This window comes from Lolium perenne, chromosome 7 (assembly GCF_019359855.2).
Source record: "Lolium perenne isolate Kyuss_39 chromosome 7, Kyuss_2.0, whole genome shotgun sequence".
NCBI classification, from domain to species: Eukaryota; Viridiplantae; Streptophyta; class Magnoliopsida; order Poales; family Poaceae; genus Lolium; species Lolium perenne.
Window position 1 is genome coordinate 92,920,389 of NC_067250.2, and position 20,638 is coordinate 92,941,026.

The 20,638-nt window shown below is 46.6% G+C and overlaps 3 protein-coding genes across 3 annotated transcripts; all 3 read left to right on the forward strand.

The window, feature by feature from the left end:
* The first annotated feature begins 1,708 nt into the window (after window positions 1-1,708).
* On the forward strand, window positions 1,709-2,374 carry LOC139833641 (uncharacterized mitochondrial protein AtMg00310-like). The gene has a single exon (XM_071823970.1). It carries the CDS (start codon window positions 1,709-1,711, stop codon window positions 2,372-2,374), a length of 666 nt encoding a protein of 221 aa, XP_071680071.1.
* Window positions 2,375-8,073: 5,699 nt separating this feature from the next.
* On the forward strand, window positions 8,074-10,392 carry LOC127316650 (uncharacterized). The gene has a single exon (XM_051347097.2). The coding sequence runs from the start codon at window positions 8,118-8,120 to the stop codon at window positions 10,056-10,058; it is 1,941 nt and encodes a 646-aa protein (XP_051203057.1). The 5' UTR covers window positions 8,074-8,117; the 3' UTR covers window positions 10,059-10,392.
* Window positions 10,393-11,599: 1,207 nt separating this feature from the next.
* On the forward strand, window positions 11,600-17,241 carry LOC127316652 (uncharacterized). The gene is made up of 13 exons (XM_051347098.2): window positions 11,600-12,035; window positions 12,130-12,225; window positions 12,515-12,591; window positions 12,923-12,993; window positions 13,972-14,026; window positions 14,469-14,530; window positions 14,624-14,705; window positions 15,251-15,321; window positions 15,423-15,504; window positions 15,954-16,028; window positions 16,108-16,182; window positions 16,537-16,656; window positions 16,737-17,241. Exons 1-13 carry the CDS (start codon window positions 11,993-11,995, stop codon window positions 16,917-16,919), a joined length of 1,092 nt encoding a protein of 363 aa, XP_051203058.1. The 5' UTR covers window positions 11,600-11,992; the 3' UTR covers window positions 16,920-17,241.
* Window positions 17,242-20,638: the final 3,397 nt, after the last annotated feature.

Sequence of the window (20,638 nt, forward strand, 5' to 3'; positions counted from 1 at the left end):
GCACTAGTTCGGCGAAGAGATAGTGAAATACAGGTGGTATGAATATATATGAGCAGTAGCAACGGTGCCAGAAAATAGCTTGCTGGCGTGTAGTTGATGGTGGTAGTATTGCAGCAGTAGTAACACAAGAAACAAGAAACAAGCGATAGCAGTATTTAGGAACAAGGCCTAGGGATTACACTTTCACTAGTGGACACTCTCAACATTGATCACATAACAGAATAGATAAATGCATACTCTACACTCTCGTTGGATGATGAACACATTGCGTAGGATTACACGAACCCTCAATGCCGGAGTTAACAAGCTCCACAATTAAATGTTCATATTTAAGTAACCTTATAGTGTAAGATAGATCAAAAGACTAAACCAAGTACTAACATAGCATGCACACTGTCACCTTCATGCATATGTAGGAGGAATAGATCACATCAATACTATCATAGCAATAGTTAACTTCATAATCTACAAGAGATCATAATCATAGCCTACGCCAAGTACTAACACGGATGCACACACTGTCACCATTACATCGTGCAGGAGGAATAAAACTACTTTAATAACATTGCTAGAGTAGCACATAGATAAATTGTGATACAAATACATTGCAATCATAAAGAGATATAAATAAGCACCTCACTATGCCATTCATCAGTGAATAAGTATTCTGTGAAATATAGCCTAAGAGACCCACACGGTGCACACACTGTCACCTTTACACACGTGGGACAAGGAGTCTCCGGAGATCACATAAGTAAAACTCACTTGACTAGCATAATGACATCTAGATTACAAGCATCATCATATGAATCTCAATCATGTAAGGCAGCTCATGAGATTATTGTATTGAAGTACATAGGAGAGAGATGAACCACATAGCTACCGGTACAGCCCTGAGCCTCGATGGAGAACTATTCCCTCCTCATGGGAGCAGCAGCGGTGATGAAGATGGCGGTGGAGATGGCAGCGGTGTCGATGGAGAAGCCTTCCGGGGGCACTTCCCCGTTCCGGCAGCGTGCCGGAACAGAGACTCCTGTCCCCCAGATCTTGGCTTCGCGATTGCGGCGACTCTGGAAGGTTTCTGTGGGTTTCGTCGAACGTCTCAGGGTTTTCGCGACGGAGGCTTTAAATAGGCGAAGAGGCGGCGCAGGAGGGCTGAAGGGGTGCCCACACCATATGGCGGCGCGGCCAGGGCCTGGGCCGCGCCGGCCTATGGTCTGGGGGCCCAGTGCCCCCCCCTCTGGTCCTTCTCGTGTGTTCTGGATGCTTCCGGTGAAAATAGGAACCTTGGCGTTGATTTCGTCCGATTCCGAGAATATTTCGTTACTAGGATTTCTGAAACCAAAAACAGCAGAAAACAGGAACTGGCACTTCGGCATCTTGTTAATAGGTTAGTTCCAGAAAATGCACGAATATGACATAAAGTGTGCATAAAACATGTAGATAACATCAATAATGTGGCATGGAACACAAGAAATTATCGATACGTCGGAGACGTATCAACAGCCTGTTGCTTTTCAAGGCGGATATGGAGACAGCGGGTAGAGTTCAGCAGCTGTTGGATCTCTATTGTATGGCCTCGGGACAACGTATTAACCGGGATAAATCCTCTATATTCTTCAGTAAAGGATGCCCGGGAAGTGTGAAGTAGAGTGTAAAGACTGTGCTCGATGTGCATTGCGAGACACTAAATGAAAAATATCTGGGAATGCCCTCGGATGTGGGGCGGTCCAAGATGGGGGCCTTCAAGTATATCAAGGACCGCATATGGAGCCGCATACAGGGGTGGCTGGAGAGACTGCTGTCAGCAGGAGGAAAGGACGTGATGATCAAATCTGTTGTACATGCAATCCCTATATTCTCAATGGCATTTTTCAAACTGCCAAAGGGGTTGTGCCAGTGCATAAATACCATGATACGCAAGTTCTGGTGGGGGTACCGTGAAGGCGAACGGAAGCCAAGCTGGGTGTCATGGAAGGAGATGTGCAAACCAAAGCACATGGGCGGATTAGGGTTCAGGGACATCGAACTGTTCAATTTAGCTCTTTTGGCAAGGCAAGGATGGCGCATTCTGCAAAACCCCGGATCGTTGAGCTCACGGGTACTCAAGGCAAAGTACTTCCCGAACTCGGGCTTACTAGAGTCCGCGGCGTTTCCGTCGGCGTCCCAGGTCTGGAAGGCAATCCATGAAGGCCTCCAAGTTCTCAAACAGGGCCTGGTGAAGCGGATCGGCGACGGGGAGGCAACAAACCCGTGGACGGAGCAATGGCTCCCGCGTGATTGCATGCTCAGACCATTGGGATGCATTACGCCCGATACGGAGAACCCTCCAGCACGAGTGGCGGAGCTGCTGGACCCGAGCACGGCCACTTAGAGAGAGGAGGAACTCCGACGTCATTTTCTACCTATGGATGTGGAGCTGATTCTACAGATCCCGCTGAGTACCAGGCGTCATGAGGACTTCTGGGCATGGCACTACGATCGCCGTAGTGTGTTTATGGTGCGATCGGCGTATAAGATGCTCATAGCAACAAAAGAGAGGAGATCAGCTTGGTTGGAGGGCACCGCTGCAACCTCGGATACTGCCGCAGTGGAAAAGCAGTGGAGGATGCTCTGGCGTACACCAGTACCATCGAAGGTACGGATGTTTCTGTGGCGATTGGCAAAGCAGTCTATGCCGACGAATGACGTCCGTCATCGTCGCAACATGGCCGATGATGATCGCTGCCAGCTATGTGGGGCTCAGGACTCCTGGCGCCACGCCCTGCTGGATTGCTCGATGGTCAGGGCAGTATGGGCCCTAGCAGACGAGGACGTTACGGAGCATCTGCTGTGCTCTGGGGAAGAGAAGGCGCGGGACTGGCTTTCAGTCTTAATGGCCACACTACCGCATACGGATCAGACCACCGTCTTTGTTACTTTGTGGTCCATCTGGCACGCAAGACGCAAGGCCATACATGAGCAGGAGTTCAGAAGTCCGATGTCCGTTCACTTGTTCGTGGAGCGGTATGTGGCAGACCTGGGGCAAGCCTACGCCCACCAGCCGCGGCGGGCGTCCCCTGGCGACGGTGGCAGGGCGCCACGGTGGATCCCTCCTCCGGCGGGGGTGATGAAGATTAACGTGGATGCCGCAGTCAGCAAAAATACGGGCCTCGACACGGTGGCTGCGGTGGCACGGGATGCTAAGGGAGTGTTCTGCGGAGCCTCGGCGGTGGTGCTACCGGGAAAGACAGACGCTGAGACTCTGGAGGCTCTTGCATGCCGGGAGGCGCTCTCCCTGGCGCAGGACATAAACACTCGAAGGATTCGAGTGGCGAGCGACTGCCTAGACGTGGTGCGAAGCATGGACCAGGGTACAATGGGAGTTTATGCACATGTTGTGCGGGAGTTCAAGGAGACGGCTCGAGAACTTGATGAGGTGGTCGTTGTCCATGAGTGTAGGGTGTCGAATAAGGAAGCTCACAACCTAGCTAGAAGTAGTGTGCTCCTCGAGCACGGTCGCCATGTCTGGCTGTTGGTGCCCCCGGTGGGCGTTTGTATCCCCAGTGTGATTCGTTAATCACAATGTTTTAGTCTCAAAAAAAAAATCTATCACTCACAGCATATATCTAAAAAAAAAAATCTATGGCATGCATGCATTTTTGATTCCATCGCTAAAGAAAAGGCCTCCATGCATGTACTCTCTCCGTGCGAAAATATAAAACGACGGAGGAGTGTTCTGACCAGGTGAAAAAAGCTCTAAAAAGTCCTTCCTACCCCTGATTTGAAATTAGAATTAGGTCGCATCTACCGATCCGCCTCACCTCGTCTCGCGATCTGGCTCACCTCCTGGCCGCTTCCTCCTTGCACCATCTTCCTCGCCTCGCCTTCTTCCAGGTGCTAGTGGGATCCTCGACCATGATCTCCTCGACCAAGTGCTCCCGAGATCTGCCTTAACCATGATCCCTCGCACAGGAGCACATGGGACCACCTTCCCCTCCGCCCATCAGGTGCTCGTCCAGGAGCACCTTGGAGGTGTTCCATCTAGGAACTAGGGGCAGCCTTCAGCACATGGACTCTGCCTCGATCCTCGCATGTGTGTCGCCGGAATCGATCCACGCGCTTAGCCGGAATCCATCCACGTCGCGGCCCCAGCTTGCCAGCAGTTGCGGGTCGCCCGCATTGACTTCCTAAAAGTCGACGCTTGCCCCTAGCCGGTAGCTCACCAACGTCCAAGCGTGATCAACACCCACAAAATAAGTTTTGGGAATCTCAGGGGAGAAGGGAATAGTCTAGGCCCAGTAAGGCCTCGTTTGGTTAGGCCCGGACCGGCGAGGAATGCGGTCCATTCCCTGTCAACCCACGTGGATGGGGGCTCCTCCCTAGCACCCACGAAACCCCGTGCTTCTGCATCGCTAAAGCAAACCCTGGTCACAACAGGTCCATTTAACACCACCAGGCCCAACAAGAATCCGGGTTTCAGCAAGACTACCAAGGGCATCTCCATCGGGCCGACCCAAATCGGCGACCCAAACTGTTAGTTTATGTCCGTTTGGGTCGGCCGCGAACAGAATGCATCGCGCGGTCCGGGCAGGCCCATGTTGGTTACCGCAGCGTTTGTTCATGTCTTGCGCGTTGTGCCTGAATTCCAGGTAGTGCGGCTGACGAACACGCACATCTGCATACAATCTGGGAGGAAGCTAGTATTTAAACCGGTCCTACACTCCTTAATTTTCCGACGTGGGACTAAATTATAGGACACGGCTAGGGAGCACTCGGTGCTAGTTACTCCACTCAAGCACTCCCTCTAAAAATAGAAAGTTTAGCACATGAAGATTATACGTGCATTTAATGTCATATGATTTTTTTCCAAAAAAGTCATAACTTTTAAACTATTTGTTGAAATTGCGATCCATTTTCATTGTTAGACCTCTTACGACGAAATCTTCGAAACTAGATCCCATTTGTATATGTTTCAACAAAAAAAATTTGAAAACCAACTCAGTTGTTGCGAAAAATCAACTCTAGTATTGTGGCGAAGCAACTTCATACAAAGAGTTGGTTACACTACTTTTTCTTTTATATTTTGTGCCAACTTAGTTTCTATGATACTCGCTTAGCAACAATTGTCATCAACACTAGTATTGAGACATCAAATTTGCTCTACTGGTGGCCAATCATACTTTCTAGTATTGTTAGTAACTTGATTTTCGATGTACACAACTTAGTAGCAATGGAAATATTCATATCAAACACTTTGCAACTTTGGTACATCGATATGCAACTTCGGGATAATGGTACGCCATTTGTACAGACAATGATGCTAGCTGATTTAGTACTAGCAGCAGGTAACTTAGACAAACGAGTGATTGTTTCTTAATGACTACAAAAATACAACAAACAATGAGCTATTCCTAAGATTTTTGCACTAAAACGAGTGATTTTTGCACTAGAAACGTTCTAATTCTATCTTCTGCTCCAGTCTTATCTCTGTATTCACAAAATTATCTCTCTCCGTTTCTTTAGCCTAGCGATATAGTAGCAGGAGCGGTGGTAGCAGGACGTGCGCATCAACCCGCAGCAGCGCGGTGCAACTAACACAAGCTTCAGTGGACGGTCTTAGAAGCAGACACGGGGCACATCTCCGGATGGCAATGGGTACCCGCCACCCGTTAACCCGGTGGGTACCCGCCTCAAATGGAGGAGGGTATGGTGAGAAAAAACTCCATGGGTCCCTTAATGGTAAATTATCTGACCCAATGGGTCTGGCGGAGGCGGGTATGGAGGTATGAAACCCATTCCCGTCAACCCGTAGACCCGCCTCAGACACGTGGATCCGACCTGTCATTGTGTAAAGGGAAACTTAAGTCACCCACCCCACTGGCTAGCCCAAACCCTAATTCTATTTATCCATTTCCCATCCCAATTCCCACCCCGCACAGACCTAACCCTCTCCTCTCCTCTCACGCCGCCGCCGCCCGCATCAGGCACCTTAGAGTCCTTGCTCTTCCCCTCCACCTTGCGCCCTCCCGTTCGCCAACGCCATGAAGGCCATACCGTTGCCCGCACCAGGCACTTGCCGCACATCTGAGTCCTTACTCTCCCCCCTCCAGTCCTCCACCCTCTGGTTCCTCTCGGCCATCGACGCCATGGAGGCTGTGGGGCCCGTGCCGGTGTAGGACCTCAAGATCGAGGAAGGGAGCAACCAGGCAGAGCCACCGTCGCCGCTTGCAGCGGATGCCCCGCATCGTCAGATCCCGCCGCCTTGGAGCGGGGCGCGGCTAGGCTTCCTCCAGCGCAAGGAGCGAGGGTAGCAGTGCAGCGCGCCGGTTTGCCTCTGGTGGTTGCGGGGTTGACAACCTTCCTCCGACGGCGATGCACATCATGTCTTTTTATTTTTATTTTGATCATTAGAGTATCTACTTCTAATAATTGATCCATTTGAGAACGAAATTGATGTGTATTGTGAATCTGTAATGTCTAAATATACTGGAATAAAGTTAGTTGATTTTTGTTCATGGGTACCCATCGGGTCACGGGTACCCGTCACGGGGCGGGTCTGGTGGAGTTTAGGACCCGCCGGCGGGTATGGAGGCGGGTGGAGGTGGCGGGGAGAGGTGGCGGAGGCGGGTATGGAGGTCGCAAACCCGCCTCCATACCCGGCGGGTGCCACCTGGAGGCACATCAGGAGGGCTATCGGCCATCGCCTGCGGCTAGTACACACAGCTCGTGGAGACAACGAAAATTCTTACAGCCGCAGGAGAGGTGTGGCTCGCGACGGCCGAGTGAGGCACCGCGCATGGGCCTACCAGAGGTGAGAGCAGAGCGGAGAATCTAGACCGTAGCGGGGAGCAGCGCATGGAGCTGCATCGGGACGGCGGCGATGGAAGCGCACATGGGCGCGGCGGCGGACGCCCTCGGAGCACGGCGGCGAAATCCCACATAGAGGCGAAGGAAGCCTACGGCGGACGCGGCCAGACGGTGGCGGTTGCCTGGCCGGTGAGGAGCAGCGCGTGGAGCTGCATCGGGGCGGCGGCAAGAGAAACATAGTTGGGCGCGGCGGCGAACGCCCTCGGAGCATGGCGGCGGAAGCCCACAGAGCGCGGCGATGAAGGAAGCCTACGTCGGCGCGACACACGAGTCAAGATCCGGCGGCGGTTGCCTGGCCGGCGGCGAGCTCGATGGGGAGGAGGGTCGTCGGGAACGATACAGGAAGCGGTTGCTCTGATTTTGTCGGGCCTGCCTGAGATGTGCCTAATCCACTTGATCGGACGGCTAGGAAGCGGATGCTCGTTTTGACAAATAGCATCCAAACACTTTTTAGCGGGAGCTCCTATGCGCCGCTTTAAGCGGGAGCGAGCCTCCCTCCCGCCTGAAGCAGCTCGTTTGTGGGCCTCCCTGCTGCGGCCCAATAAAAGGTAGTCCCTCTTTTTTCATTTTCTTTTTCTTTTTTCTGTTATCTGTTTTTTGTTTTAAGGCATTTTAAATCTGAAGTTTTAGAGAACTGAATTTATTTTTGAACAAAATTTATTTGAACAAATTTTTCGAACAAAACATATATTTGAACAAAATTTATTTTTGAACAAATTTTGAATTCTTGCAAATTTCAAATTCTAACAAATTTCAAACATGAACATTTTTTAAATCTGAACAAAAACGGAACAAAATTCAAAATCGAAAAAATTAAAAACCAAAAAGTTTAAAACAAAAAGAATTTTACATCGAACAAAAAATATATTTGAACAAAATTTATTTTTGAACAAATTTTGAATTTGAACAAATTTCAAATTCTAACAAATTTCAAATTCGAACAAATTTCAAACATGAACATTTTTTTAATCTGAACAAATTTTGGAATCAGTAAAACCAAAATAGCAAAAAACCATAAAAGAAATCATCCAAAAACTCAAAAAACCTGAGAAACCCTGAAAAAAAACGAAAAAACAAACTAAAACAGTACGTCCTAAGCGCTAATGGGCCGGCCCATCCAATCCGTCGCTTGAGCGGGAGCGAATCGCTCCCGCAATAAGCGGCGAATAGGGATTGCGCTTTTTAGCAGTTGGGTATTAAAAACACCTCCGCATTTTGGACCGAAAGTACTCCCGAGTACCAAGCAGGCCGTCCCCCACTTCCTCCCAATGGCCGCTCCGCCGCCGGTGCTCACCCTGGCGGTGGAGAAGGGCCCGCGTGCCGGCGAGACCCGGCAGTGCCGCGCGGGCGCCGCTCTCCGCGTCGGCCGCGTCATCTCCGGCAACGACCTCGCCGTGCGCGACGTGGGCGCGTCGCAGCGCCACCTCGCCGTCGAGTTCCTCCCGCCACCCGCGGCCCGGTGGGCCGTCTCCGACCTCGGCTCCTCCAACGGCACCTTCCTCAACGGCGCCCGCCTCGCGCCCTCCGTCCCGGCCCCGCTCTCCGACGGGGACCTAATCGTCCTCGGCGAGTCCACCAAGCTCGCCGTGTCCATCGCGCCCGATTCGGAGGCGAAGCCCGCCCCTAGGCGCTCCTCGCGCCGCGCCGCGCCGACGGCGAAGGCGGTGGAGGAGGAACCGACCCCCGCGGTCATCCGCCGGAGCACACGGAAGAAGGCGGAGCCCTCCGAAGCTGAGAAGGAAGGGCTGGACGCAGCGGCCGTGGTGGTGGTGGAGGAAGAGAAACCCCGGATGGTTACTCGCCAGAGCAGACGGAATAAGGCGGCTGCACCCGAGGCCCTGGAAGCGGGTAAGGAAGAGATCGAGGAGGCCGCAGTGGAGACACGCCGCGGTAGGAAGAAGAAGGCTGTGGAGCCCCCTGAACCAGAGAAGGCGGAGGAGAAGGCAGCAGTAGCCACACGCCGCACGAGGAGGAAGCATCCTGAGCCCTCTGAATCAGAGAAGGGAGAGGAGGGGAACGATGCAATTACGGTTGCCCCTCCACCAGTGCCTCGAACGACAAGGTCCAGAAGGGCTCGGGGAAGGGTTACAGCGCCTTGTGCAATGGAGACTGTTCCCGAGGAGGAGGAGGAGGAGAGAGAGGAGGTGGTTGCACCGGCAGAGGAGAAGGGTGATAAGGTGGCAGCTGGGGGAGAAGTGGAAGGGACTGCGAAGGCATTGGAGGAAATGCCAGTTGCTCCAAGAGGGCGGCCACGAAGAGCTCCAAAAGCTATGACCAATGCTCACTGTGCTGCCTCTGACAATGTCGATAAGGAGACAAAGGGTGGTGGAGAAGAGGAAGAGGATGGCAAGAGAGAAGCGATTGTCAGTGGAGGAAAGGTAGGGGATGTGGAAAATGCAGAGGAGCGTGCTAGGAGAAGCAGCCTGGAGACCATGCCTGTTGCTCCAAGAGGGCGGGCACGAAGAGCGCCAAAGGGGATGACCAATGTTCAGTGTGCTTCTTCTGACAATGTCGGTAAGGACATAAATGGTGCTGGAGAAAAGGAAGATGATGGCAAGATGGAAGCTGTTGGCAATGGAGGAGATGTGGAGGATGTGGAGAACACCGAGGAGCTTGCTGGGAGAAGCATCTTGGAGACCATGCCAGTTGCTGGGAGAGAGCAGGCACAAAGAGCGCCAAAAGGGATGACCAATGCTCAGTGTGCTTCTTCTGACAATGTCGGTAAGGAGATAAATGGTGCTGGAGAAGAGGAAGACGATAGCAAGAGGGAAGCGGTTGTCAGTGGAGGAAAGGTAGGGGATGTGGAGAATGCGGAGGAGTGTGCTGGGAGAAACAGCCTGGTGATCATGCCAGTTGCTGGGAGAGAGCAGGCACAAAGAGCGCCAAAGGGGATGGCCAATGCTCGGTGTGCTGCTTCTGACAACAACAGAGGTGAGGAGATAAAGGATGGTGGAGAAGAGGAACAGGGTGACAAGAAGGAAGCAGCTGGAAATGGAGGAGATGTAGAGGATGTGGATAAGGCAGAGAAGCGTGCTGGGAGAAGCAGCCTGGAGACTATGACATTGGGGGAGTGGTTTGACCGGATGGAAAAGTACCTTCCAAGAACGATCAATGAGGCTGCTGATGAGATGATAGCGACTATGGAGGAGAAGCATCGACGAATCATTGAGTACATTTCGACGATTGGAAATAGTTCCAATCCTTCTTGAGATTTATGATGACAATGGTACCTGGATATAGCATGGAAGACAACATTTAGCCGCATGTTTTGCAAATAGTAGGTTTGAGGTATTACAATCATTAGCTGGGTGATGATCACATCAGAAGTTCCCGAGAAATCTTACCTTTTCTGTTCAATAGCTACATGGATATGCTAGTACTGGTAGTAGGTTAAAGCATACAAATGGAACTATGATGCATCCTGTAGGTTCACTTCTGATCAGATGCACTAATATATCCTGTTCTTCTGGACAACGTTGTATCAGCTCTTACTGTGAGGCAACATTCCCATGAATAACTTGTTCATAGCCCTGAATCTTCCTATGAGATCACTTCTTCCGCTGCTAACAGTGAATTGGATGAAACATAATTTATAGGAAAAAGTCCTGCCTAGGGTTCTCATATTTCTCTCTTTGCCTACTGATGTTATTCCAAACCCCACTCCCACTGCCCAAAAAAGACTAAAGTCCGAGTTGTTCTTTTTCATTTTTGTTTCATTTTTGCAGAGATAGGCCACCTTCACAGGAAATCTGGAAACCGTGGAGATTCCTGTAAAATTTTGTCCTGTCTGTATTGGCCGTGTCAGCACCTTTTTTCTTTCAAAAAGTATCCAAATCCACGCTTGCAATGATGGGCAGCAGATCCTGCATTTTGATCTTTTATCTTCAGAATCTAACAGGGGTCTTCATACTATAAATGAGCTCAGTCTTGCCTGAGGATGCTTTGTTTGTTAGATGAAAACACGATCATTTCTAAATAACCTATCCTTATATTGCTGATTGAACTCCGTCTATGCCTTTTAGGAATAGCAGAAAAGTCCAGTTAGGAGTTAAAATCTTCTTCTAATAGTCCAATCACTTCTATGGAAAAACCAATTGTTCCTTTCTCACAGCTCTGGACTCAAATCCTATTAACCTTTTGCCAATACTCTACAATATCAGCGCTTCAGAGGTATCCATGAATTTTTTTGAGGAAAGATGTATCAATGGCTTGACAGGCATACCAATTTGATTGAACCAATTTATTTTTATTCTCTGTTATGTTTGCTGTGTAATTCATGTACTTACCTCCAAGGCAATGCTGACATGTCTTTGGGCAACTTAGCCGAATTGCATGCTGATAATCACCATCAAATTCTTGAAGCACAGTAAATTTATAATTCTACCTTTTTGATTCTTGTCTAATTGAGTCCCCCTATTGATTTTCTATAAGCATTTCCAAATAAAGTAACTGATCAGTTGTGAGCAAAGTGTTGATTCCAGAGAGAAATCCTAATTAGGAAGGAAGGTATAAGTAACTGGAAGAAGAAAGAAGTCACTGGAGCTTCCTGAAAACCATTTGGGAAGACAAGACAGGAATGAAGTACAGATGAAGCAAAGCTCTAATCCTCCTCAGATAATTTTCCCATGCCCCTCTCCATGTGCAGTAACACATTGCTTCATACCCTACTTATAGAGGATTGTATACCAACTTAGCTCTAAAGTTACAAAGTGTGGAGAAAAACTCTGAAAGGTGAGAATTTCTATTTGCCTTTCATCATCTTGCCGTATTGAAAGTCTCAGTGCATCCTGAAACCTGAATTACTTCTTCAAACTACTCAGATTCTATGTGTTCCTTTTGTCCTGCTTTCTTGCTCTGCAGACTTTTGATGCAAATTGTGCAATTTATCCTAGTTGTGCCGTTATGGCCTGTAGTTCCAGCTTATACTCATCAGGCAGTGTGGTAAAACCGATCTACCCAGTATGGTTGTTAAGGCAAATAGAGTAATGACTAAGATCAGCATATCAACAGGTTGCATATCCTAAATTGCAGAATGTGGTAACTTCAGCTAGACACAAAACAGAAGTATTATCATATATATCTCTCCAAATTGAGCTGAAATTCTATAAGACAATGGGGCTACCCACTTTAACTTCATTTCATAATGTGCTTGCAAGATTGCTTTGTCTATATAATTTGTGTGGCAGGTGAGCCGACGTTCTTCATAAGTCGATTTTTCTCTCCTCTAGTTTTCCATTTTGTGGGAATTGCATGCTCTTATTCTTATTCATATACTTCTAGCCATGGCTGTCCCACAAGTTGACAAGAAAATGCTTGGTGAACTTGAAGAAATGGGATTCCCCGCCATTCGTTCAATTAGGGCGCTCCATTATTCTGGTACGTCTGTTTCAAATGAGATTAGACAGTAAAGATCTTCTATTACATAGGTTCCAATTATAGTTAGGCTGACATTCCATCAATTATCAGTTTATCACTGCAGGCATTTGATTCTATGGTCACCAATTATAATTGTACTGACTGCTGAACCATCGTACTATTTGTGTTTCTTGAAATTTTGCAAAGTAAATGATATAATTGCAAAGCTATGCAACACGTTTCTTAAATATTCATTTTTCTTCTATATCTTGTTGAATGAAATGAGAAAATGTTCCAATGTCTTTATCAGGTAATTCTAATCTTGAATCTGCGATAAATTGGCTTCTGGAACATGAAAGTGACCCAGATATTGATCAGTTGCCATTGGTAGGTTATTTCTTAATAATGCAATTGTTATTTGTTTATTCTGCATCCACTTGATATACTCCATTCTCAGTGGAGCTATCCTGTAAATACATAACTGTGAATTGTTTTCTCTGAGATTACAGCATTCGACCGTTTCTAATTTTGTTAAATGCTTAAATATGAAGCAACTTACATGTTGGTGTATGTCCGTGTAGCAGTCTGTAACCTAATGCTCTGTAGTGCTAAAATCCCAGTAAATTTCCTTTATTCTATGACTACATTTCTGCATTGTCATATCAATTGTTTTTCAAAGCTCTTGTTCTGACTTCTGGGTACTCCTTGGATGTTTTAGGTTCCAAGAGAAATCAACATTGAATGTGGTGACACATCAAACGAAGTGAGAAACAGCGCTCAAGTAGTGAGGTTAGTTTTTTCCAGACTGCTATAGAAAAGAAAGTATGAAAATGTTGCTTGCCTTTTCCCAAGAGCCTAAGTTTTTGGATGGAGTGGTTTTATATAAAAAAAAAAAAAATCAATATGATATCAAAACGACCATGAGTCCGAGACTTGACTGGGGGACCCTAGATACGATTGGGAGTGCTGAAGTCTGAGTATATTTCCCACCTTTTCCCAAGCGCCTAGATTTTGGAATGAACCGGTTGTTGCACTTGACAATCCACAAATTTTCCTTTTATGTTTGTCATCCTGCTATGCCATACCTCAAGGAAAAAACTGTTGAGTAGGGGATTGTCCAAGGGAGTGAACAGCCTTTTTTAACCTTCTTTGTTTACAAAATAAAATAGCTGCTAGTGTCCCATTAAGCCTCCCCACTTACTAAATTAACAGTCTGATGTCATGCACTGGAAAAATGGAAGTTGCAAATAAGCATAGTATTCCTCTTAACTAGCATTAGTATTTTTTTTTTGGGCGAGGGAACTAGTATTAGCATGTTTATTAAGAAGGCAAGTCATGTGTCAGAGTTAAATGCTTACTTCCTCTGCTTTTTATGCAAGGCTTGTTATGCATCAGAGTTAGATGCTTACTCCCTCCATTCTTTATGCAAGCCTGCCATACATTTAAAGATTTAACCTTCACAACATATAGATCATAAAAATGGGGGTTCTACACATAAAATTAATATCATCATAAAATGCTGTTCAATATGAATCCAATAGTATCACTGTTGTGTGGCATAACTTACATGCCTTATATAGTTTGTAAGTCACTTGGTCAAACTTCAAGCTTGGAATTCGTGGGTAACTTGCATAAAGTAACTGAGAGAGTATTATTACAATTTACTATTATCCATGAAAAGCCTATGTACCGGTTGATATTTTGTTCCTTTGTTATGCTATTGTAGTATAAAAATGCATCATCGGCTTGGGCATGGTTTTCTTGTAGGACTCATGCACAGGAGAGAAAACAAGAGGAGCAAACTGAAGCTGGAAGTCAGAAGGTGCCAGATAAACATTCTTTGTAATTTTTGATATCTCAGTCCTTTCTAATCATGTTAGCATGTCATGGTTAAGTGAAGTCTTTTTGTCATTCACGGAGGACTAGAACCTTCATAACCATTACTGGAAAAGATTGAACCAGGTGGAAATTTACTTCAATTCTTTTGCTCCATTTATATCTCACAGCGTAGACTCAATAAAAGATTTCTCATACCACATTGAACTAAAAATATTATGTCTGTAAACAAGATACAAACGCACATGTTTTCTGTTGACCTTGTTTCAATGTTCTTACACCATGTAATACTCTAGTCAAAGGTTGAGTAGTAGGTGCCGCATCCCAACCACCTGTCACTTCACCAGCGTTTTATTGTCTGCCTCACCTACCCAGGCTAGTGTTTTGTAGTTCATAATCTTTTGTCACACCCATACTTCATTTACCAGGAGACTTCATTGGTGGAAAGAGAACTAAATGCAGATGAACACAGAGAAGAGGATAGAAAAAGGTGTGTACCTTGTTTTGAATAGATATTGTTCGGTGAGCTGCTTGCATTTTGTTTGATATTTCTCCAAGGCTGCAACCCTCCTGCTCTTTGCAGGATTTTAGCACTATACAAGTCCAAGCGTGATGAGGAAGAAAGAGCAAGAGGGAGAATCCAAAATCAAGTCCAAGAGGATAAGGTATGACAACTTCTCCATGCTATTAAGAAGTAAAGATCATAACAATGTAAAAGGGAAAGAGCAAAAATGTGTTCCTTTGGTTTTACTTATCACATTTCACTGTAGCAGCTATGATGCAATAACTTCATGTTGGCCCCATTTGAGATGAATTTCATGTTGGCCTGCACTGTTCTCTGTTGGGATGTTAAATTGTGTGCTGGTCGGGAAACCCTCTTTGTTGTATCCTGTCGCTTGTCCACCATCTTGCACTGTGTTGAATACTGCATGCAGTAGTATAGAGGAACACTGTTTGTTAAAAAATAATGACACATCAACATGAGAACCATTTAACTTGCTTTGCAACAAGGGAGTCAATTACAACACATCCTACATTGTGCTAAGTGTTACATGATAGAGGATGATAGAAATTATAACCTACTATAGTTATTAATGAACAACATCTCTGTGCTAATATTGCGATGCTCTTGCAAAAGTATTTGTTGAGCTCTGTTACATATTCTACGACCATTATCTTTCATGTGTAATTTATTTGTTGTTTTGTGAAGAGGGAGAGGATTCAAGCTGCTAAAGATCTTATGGAAGCAAAACGGATTCTTGAAGAAAGGCAAAGAAAACGGTTGGTTTCGTATGCAATCCATATACCATTTTCAACCCGTATGCAACCCATACACCATTTTCAACTCAACGTACTCATTGCGAAAATAATATTTAATGCAGCATGATGGAAAGTCAAAAAGCAGAACGAGAGGAGGAGAAAAGAGCAAGAGAGAGAATCCGTCAACGTATAAATGACGATAAGGTCCCACTGATTCTGAACTACCTAATATTTCGGTCCTTTGATATTTCATTCCATCTGCTATTTTCATTTCAATGTTCTATATGAGAACGGTTCAGTGAATCTCATGCACTCCTTACTGCTACTTCTTGGTTTCCATATCGATAAAGTTACTGCTATATGCCTATATCTTGCCTCCGCAAACCCACAGGTACATGCAATAACACATCCGTTTTGTGTGTGGACATCTTCAAATTCAGCCTAAACTAATTTGGTCTCCTTGAAATAGAGCAAGCCTACCATGCAATGATCAATTATGTCGAGTGCAATTAAAATTTCCTACATGTTCAACTGGGAATTTCCCTGTGTTACTCATTTGCCGCTACTTTTCTTCTAAACTTTCAGACTCAGCGAGATAGTACATTGCTTGTTGTACTCTGCTAAAAAGCCCTAAACTATTACCCTCTATGCAGGCAGAAAGGAGGAGAGGACTTGGTTTGCCGCAGGAAAATACAGTAGCATCAACCCCGATAGTAACTCCCAAAAAGGTCTAGAGCCCCCACATAGTACTACATCTCATGAGCAAAACCACGACAACACACTCCTCACCTTTTTTTTACTGATCAGGTAAAACCTACTGAACCTGTTGTAACATCAGAACAACTGAGAGACTGCCTGCGCACTCTGAAAAAGAATCACAAGGTAAAATGATCGTTATGCAGATATGATTTATGATCCATTGGGGTGTTAAAAGTTCTTGATTACTATTCCACGCGCTGCTGCACTACTTCTGTGAGTGCAGATAACTGAAACTATACTTTCTGCACTCCAGGATGTTCAGTTTCTGCTCTGCATCATGTGCTCTTTTAGGCTTATGTTTTGTAGTTTGGGACTTGGTGTTCCATTTTATTTCCCAGCAGTCTAATGTCAGCACCCTCTTAGAATTCAGCAGTTTTCTTGTGCAAAGACATACAAAACTCTATAACTCAATAACCCCTCGTGTTATGCGGATGCCAGAAACCAATTGACGTGTGTTGTTTGCAAATTTATCTGTAGGATGACAATGCTAGAGTCAAAAGAGCATTCCAAATATTGCTGAAGATAATCGCCAACATAGCAAAGAACCCAGAAGAGGAGAAGTTCAGAAGGATTCGACTAAGCAATCCTGTTTTCAAGGTAACTACACAACGCGATACAGCTTCTTCTTCAGAAAGCTGCTTCAGTTCATCCTGAACCTACCACTCTGCTTTTAACAGGACAAGGTGTGCAGTCTGCAAGGCGGCGTCGAGTTCCTGGAGCTGTGCGGGTTCCAGAAGCTGAGGAACAACAGCTACCTGTACATGCCGAGGGGCAAGGTCGACGTGGCGCTCCTCAACGCTGCAGGGGTTGAGATCGCGTCTGCCATGGAGAATCCCTACTTCGGCCTGCTCTCGAAGTGAGCGGGACAGCCTTCATTCATCTCTGCATCACATTAAGAGCCCATCTACTTCGTACAAGCTTCGTGGTAATGGAATGGAGTACCAGCGAATGGACGGCACTGTGGCGAATGGATCTCGTCGATCGGATCTATCCCCTGTTGCCGGCAAATTATGTACCACCATAGCGCAACATTTGCATTCCAATAAATCCACTGGGGTTTCCTGGCAACAATGGCCTGGTGTTTCTCATCTTACCAAAGAAAACGGTGCGTGATTGCAATTGTATTCGCGAATCCTCATGCAGGAGAAATCAAATCATGGCATTTACTGTCATGTTCGTGCTCGTTTGTGCTTGACAAGGAAACCTGTTTGCCTTTTATTCTCCGGGTAGAGGAGAAATCAAAAGGACCCTGTCCCTGTTCGCATGCTGCTGTCGGCACATGACATACTTTCAGCTTTTGTTTGTGCACCTGTACCGTACTTTCGAGCTTCAATTCTGCATGTGGAGGGACCGTCCTAGATTCAGAAAGCAGCAGCTTCTTGATAGCTGCTGCTGAGACATGGATTTCCTGTTCTAATCATGTGCCCGTAGTCGAACCTTGTTGGAATTAAGCTAGATCCATACGTTGTGAAAAGTTTGTCTTGAGCGAGAATGTTTCCTGATGGAAATCGTTAGCAAAGATTCGAAATCGCCAAGGTTGGATGTAGTGGCAAACTGGCAACAAGAGTCCAAGACCGTTGCATGTTCTGAGGAATATGTAAGAGAAAACTGCATGGGCGGTCCTAATTCTTTTTATGTGCCTTCACTTTGATCCCTATTCTTTAAAATTGAACACTTAGGTCCTAATTTTTTCATAACTGATTCACACGAGGTCCTAAATTGGTTTGACCTACGTTGACCAGAGCCACGTCGACAATGGGTCCTAGCCAGACATGTATATTTGCGAAATGGACCCTCAATTGTATTCCTTCCAAACCACATGTCCCAGCGATGGCGCGGGGCGGGAGCCTGCTGTACTGCCGGAGCTTGCTATGTGCCACCCCTAGCTCGTTGCGGCGTGGCCCTCCTCCCAAGCTCGCGCAGCCACGCACGTACGCCTCTGGCCGCAACCGCCGCTCGCGTACGCCCGCACCCGCTCTGGCCGCCGCCACGCGCGCACGCCTTGGTCGTACCTGCTGGTCGCGCGCCCGCACCCACCATAGCCACCGCCACTCGCATATGCCCCTGACCGATACCACGCACGTACGCTGATACGTCCAAAACGTATCTACTTTCCCGAACACTTTTGCTATTGTTTTGCCTCTAATTTGTGTATTTTGGATACAACTAACATGGACTAACGCTGTTTTCAGCAGAATTGCTCTGGTGTCTCGTTTTTGTGCAGAAATCCAACTTTCAGGAAAATCCCCGGAATTAATGCCAGAGGGCTTATTTTCCCAGAAGATTCACGGAGCCAGAAGGGCAGGCCTGGGGGAGGCCCAGGGCCCCCACACACCAGGCCGGCGCGGCCTAGGAGGGGGGCGCGCCGCCCTAGTGTGTGGCCCCCTCGGCTGGCCTCCGACGCCCTCCTCTAGACTACTTAACGCCTTCGACCTAAAAATGCATGCGGGTTAGACGAAATCGCCAGAAGACATCCAGTACGCCGCCACCATCGCGAAACTCCGTCTCGGGACCAGAAACTCCGTTCTGGCACTCCGCCGGGACGGGGAATTGGAGGAGATCATCGCCATCATCACCACCGACGCCTCTCCATCGACCAGCCATGTTTCCCCCATCCATGTGTGAGTAATTCCCCCACTGTAGGCTGAAGGGGGTGGTAGGGATTGGATGAGATTGGTCATGTAATAGCATAAGATTGTTAGGGCATAGTGCCTAGTGTCCGTAATTGGTACTTTTATGATATTGTTGCAACTTGTTATGCTTAATGCTTGTCACTAGGGCCCGAGTGCCATGATTTCAGATCTGAACATGTTATCAATTCATGATGATATTCATTGCTTTATGATCTTACCTGCAAGTTGTATACACGTATTGTTGTCCGGAACCCGAGGCCCCAAAGTGACAAGAATTGGGACAACCGGAGGGGAAGGCGGTGATATGAGGATCACATGTGTTCACGGAGTGTTAATGCTTTGCTCCGATGCTCTATTAAAAGGAGTACCTTAATTTCCAGTAGATTCCCTAGAGGCCCGGCTGCCACCGGCTGGTAGGACAAAAGATGTTGTGCAAGTTTCTCATTGCGAGCACGTACGACTAAATATGGAACACATGCCTGTTGATTGATTAGTACTTGGATACCGTTTTATTATTATCTGCAAATGCCCTGCTTTGATTGTTACATGAGTTTCTCTCATCCATGCAACGCCCGTCATCCATCCCTGTGCCTACAGTATTTTAATCCTCGTTTACTATAATCACTACCGCTGTCTTTGTTACTCTGCTGTTATTTCACTATCGCTACTGCTATAAAACTGTTACTCTTGATAAACTCTTGCGAGCAAGTCTGTTTCAGTGCAATTTGAATTGACAACTCCGCTGTTAAGGCTTACAAGTATTCTTTGTCTCCCCTTGTGTCGAATCAATAAATTGGGTTTTACTTCCCGCGAAGACTGTTGCGATCCCCTATACTTGTGGGTCATCAAGACTATTTTCTGGCGCCGTTGCCGGGGAGCATAGCTTTATTTGCAAGTTCACTTGGATTGATATTGTTCGCTGCACATTCTCCATCATGGGTAAACCTCGCGATACTAAAGTCGCCATATTACCATCCACTACAAGAAAAGGTACAACTCTGAGTACCTCTGCTGCTCTTGATTCACCATCTGTGATAAGTAAACTTGTTTCACCACCACAAGCTTCACATGCTGGTACTTCTGCTAGATCTGAAAATTCCTCTTATAATTTTGATGATGCTTCTGCTGTGCTTGATAATGATGGTTCGTTAGGATCTTTTCTAGATGATACAATTGCTAGGTCTAGACAAATTGAAAATACTGAAACTCCTAATGAAAATGCTGCTACACCTGTTAATTCACCTGAGTCTGTTGAATACTCTAGTGATGATCTTGATGAAGATTATGTAGAACTTGATGATGATTTCATTGATAAATGCAATGCTACTACTGATGCAAGTAATATTAAAAAGCTTCTTGCACAACGTGCTGTTAGATATGAACTGTCTCCTGATCCTAAATTTGCCACATCTCCTATAAACATTAAGGATAGGGATTATGATTTTTCTCTTGATTTATCTCATATATCTATTGTGGAGAAAACACCTTTTTGTGGTACTAAAAAAGAAAGTGCTGTAGAACACATGATTGAGCTGTCCACTCTGAGTAACTTGTTTTCTGATGATATTAAGAAGCGTACTTATTTCGTTGCTAAATTTTTTTCCTTTCTCATTAAAGGATGATGCTAAAACTTGGTACAATAGTTTGCCACTGATGACGCGTAAAGCACACGCTCGTTGGGAACCCCAAGTGGAAGGTGTGATGCGTACAGCAGCAAGTTTCCCTCAGTAAGAAATCAAGGTTTATCGAACCAGTAGGAGTCAAGAAGCACGTTGAAGGTTGATGGCAGCGGGATGTAGTGCGGCGCAACACCAGGGATTCCGGCGCCAACGTGGAACCTGCACAACACAACCAAAGTACTTTGCCCCAACGAAACAGTGAGGTTGTCAATCTCACCGGCTTGCTGTAACAAAGGATTAACCGTATTGTGTGGAAGATGATTGTTT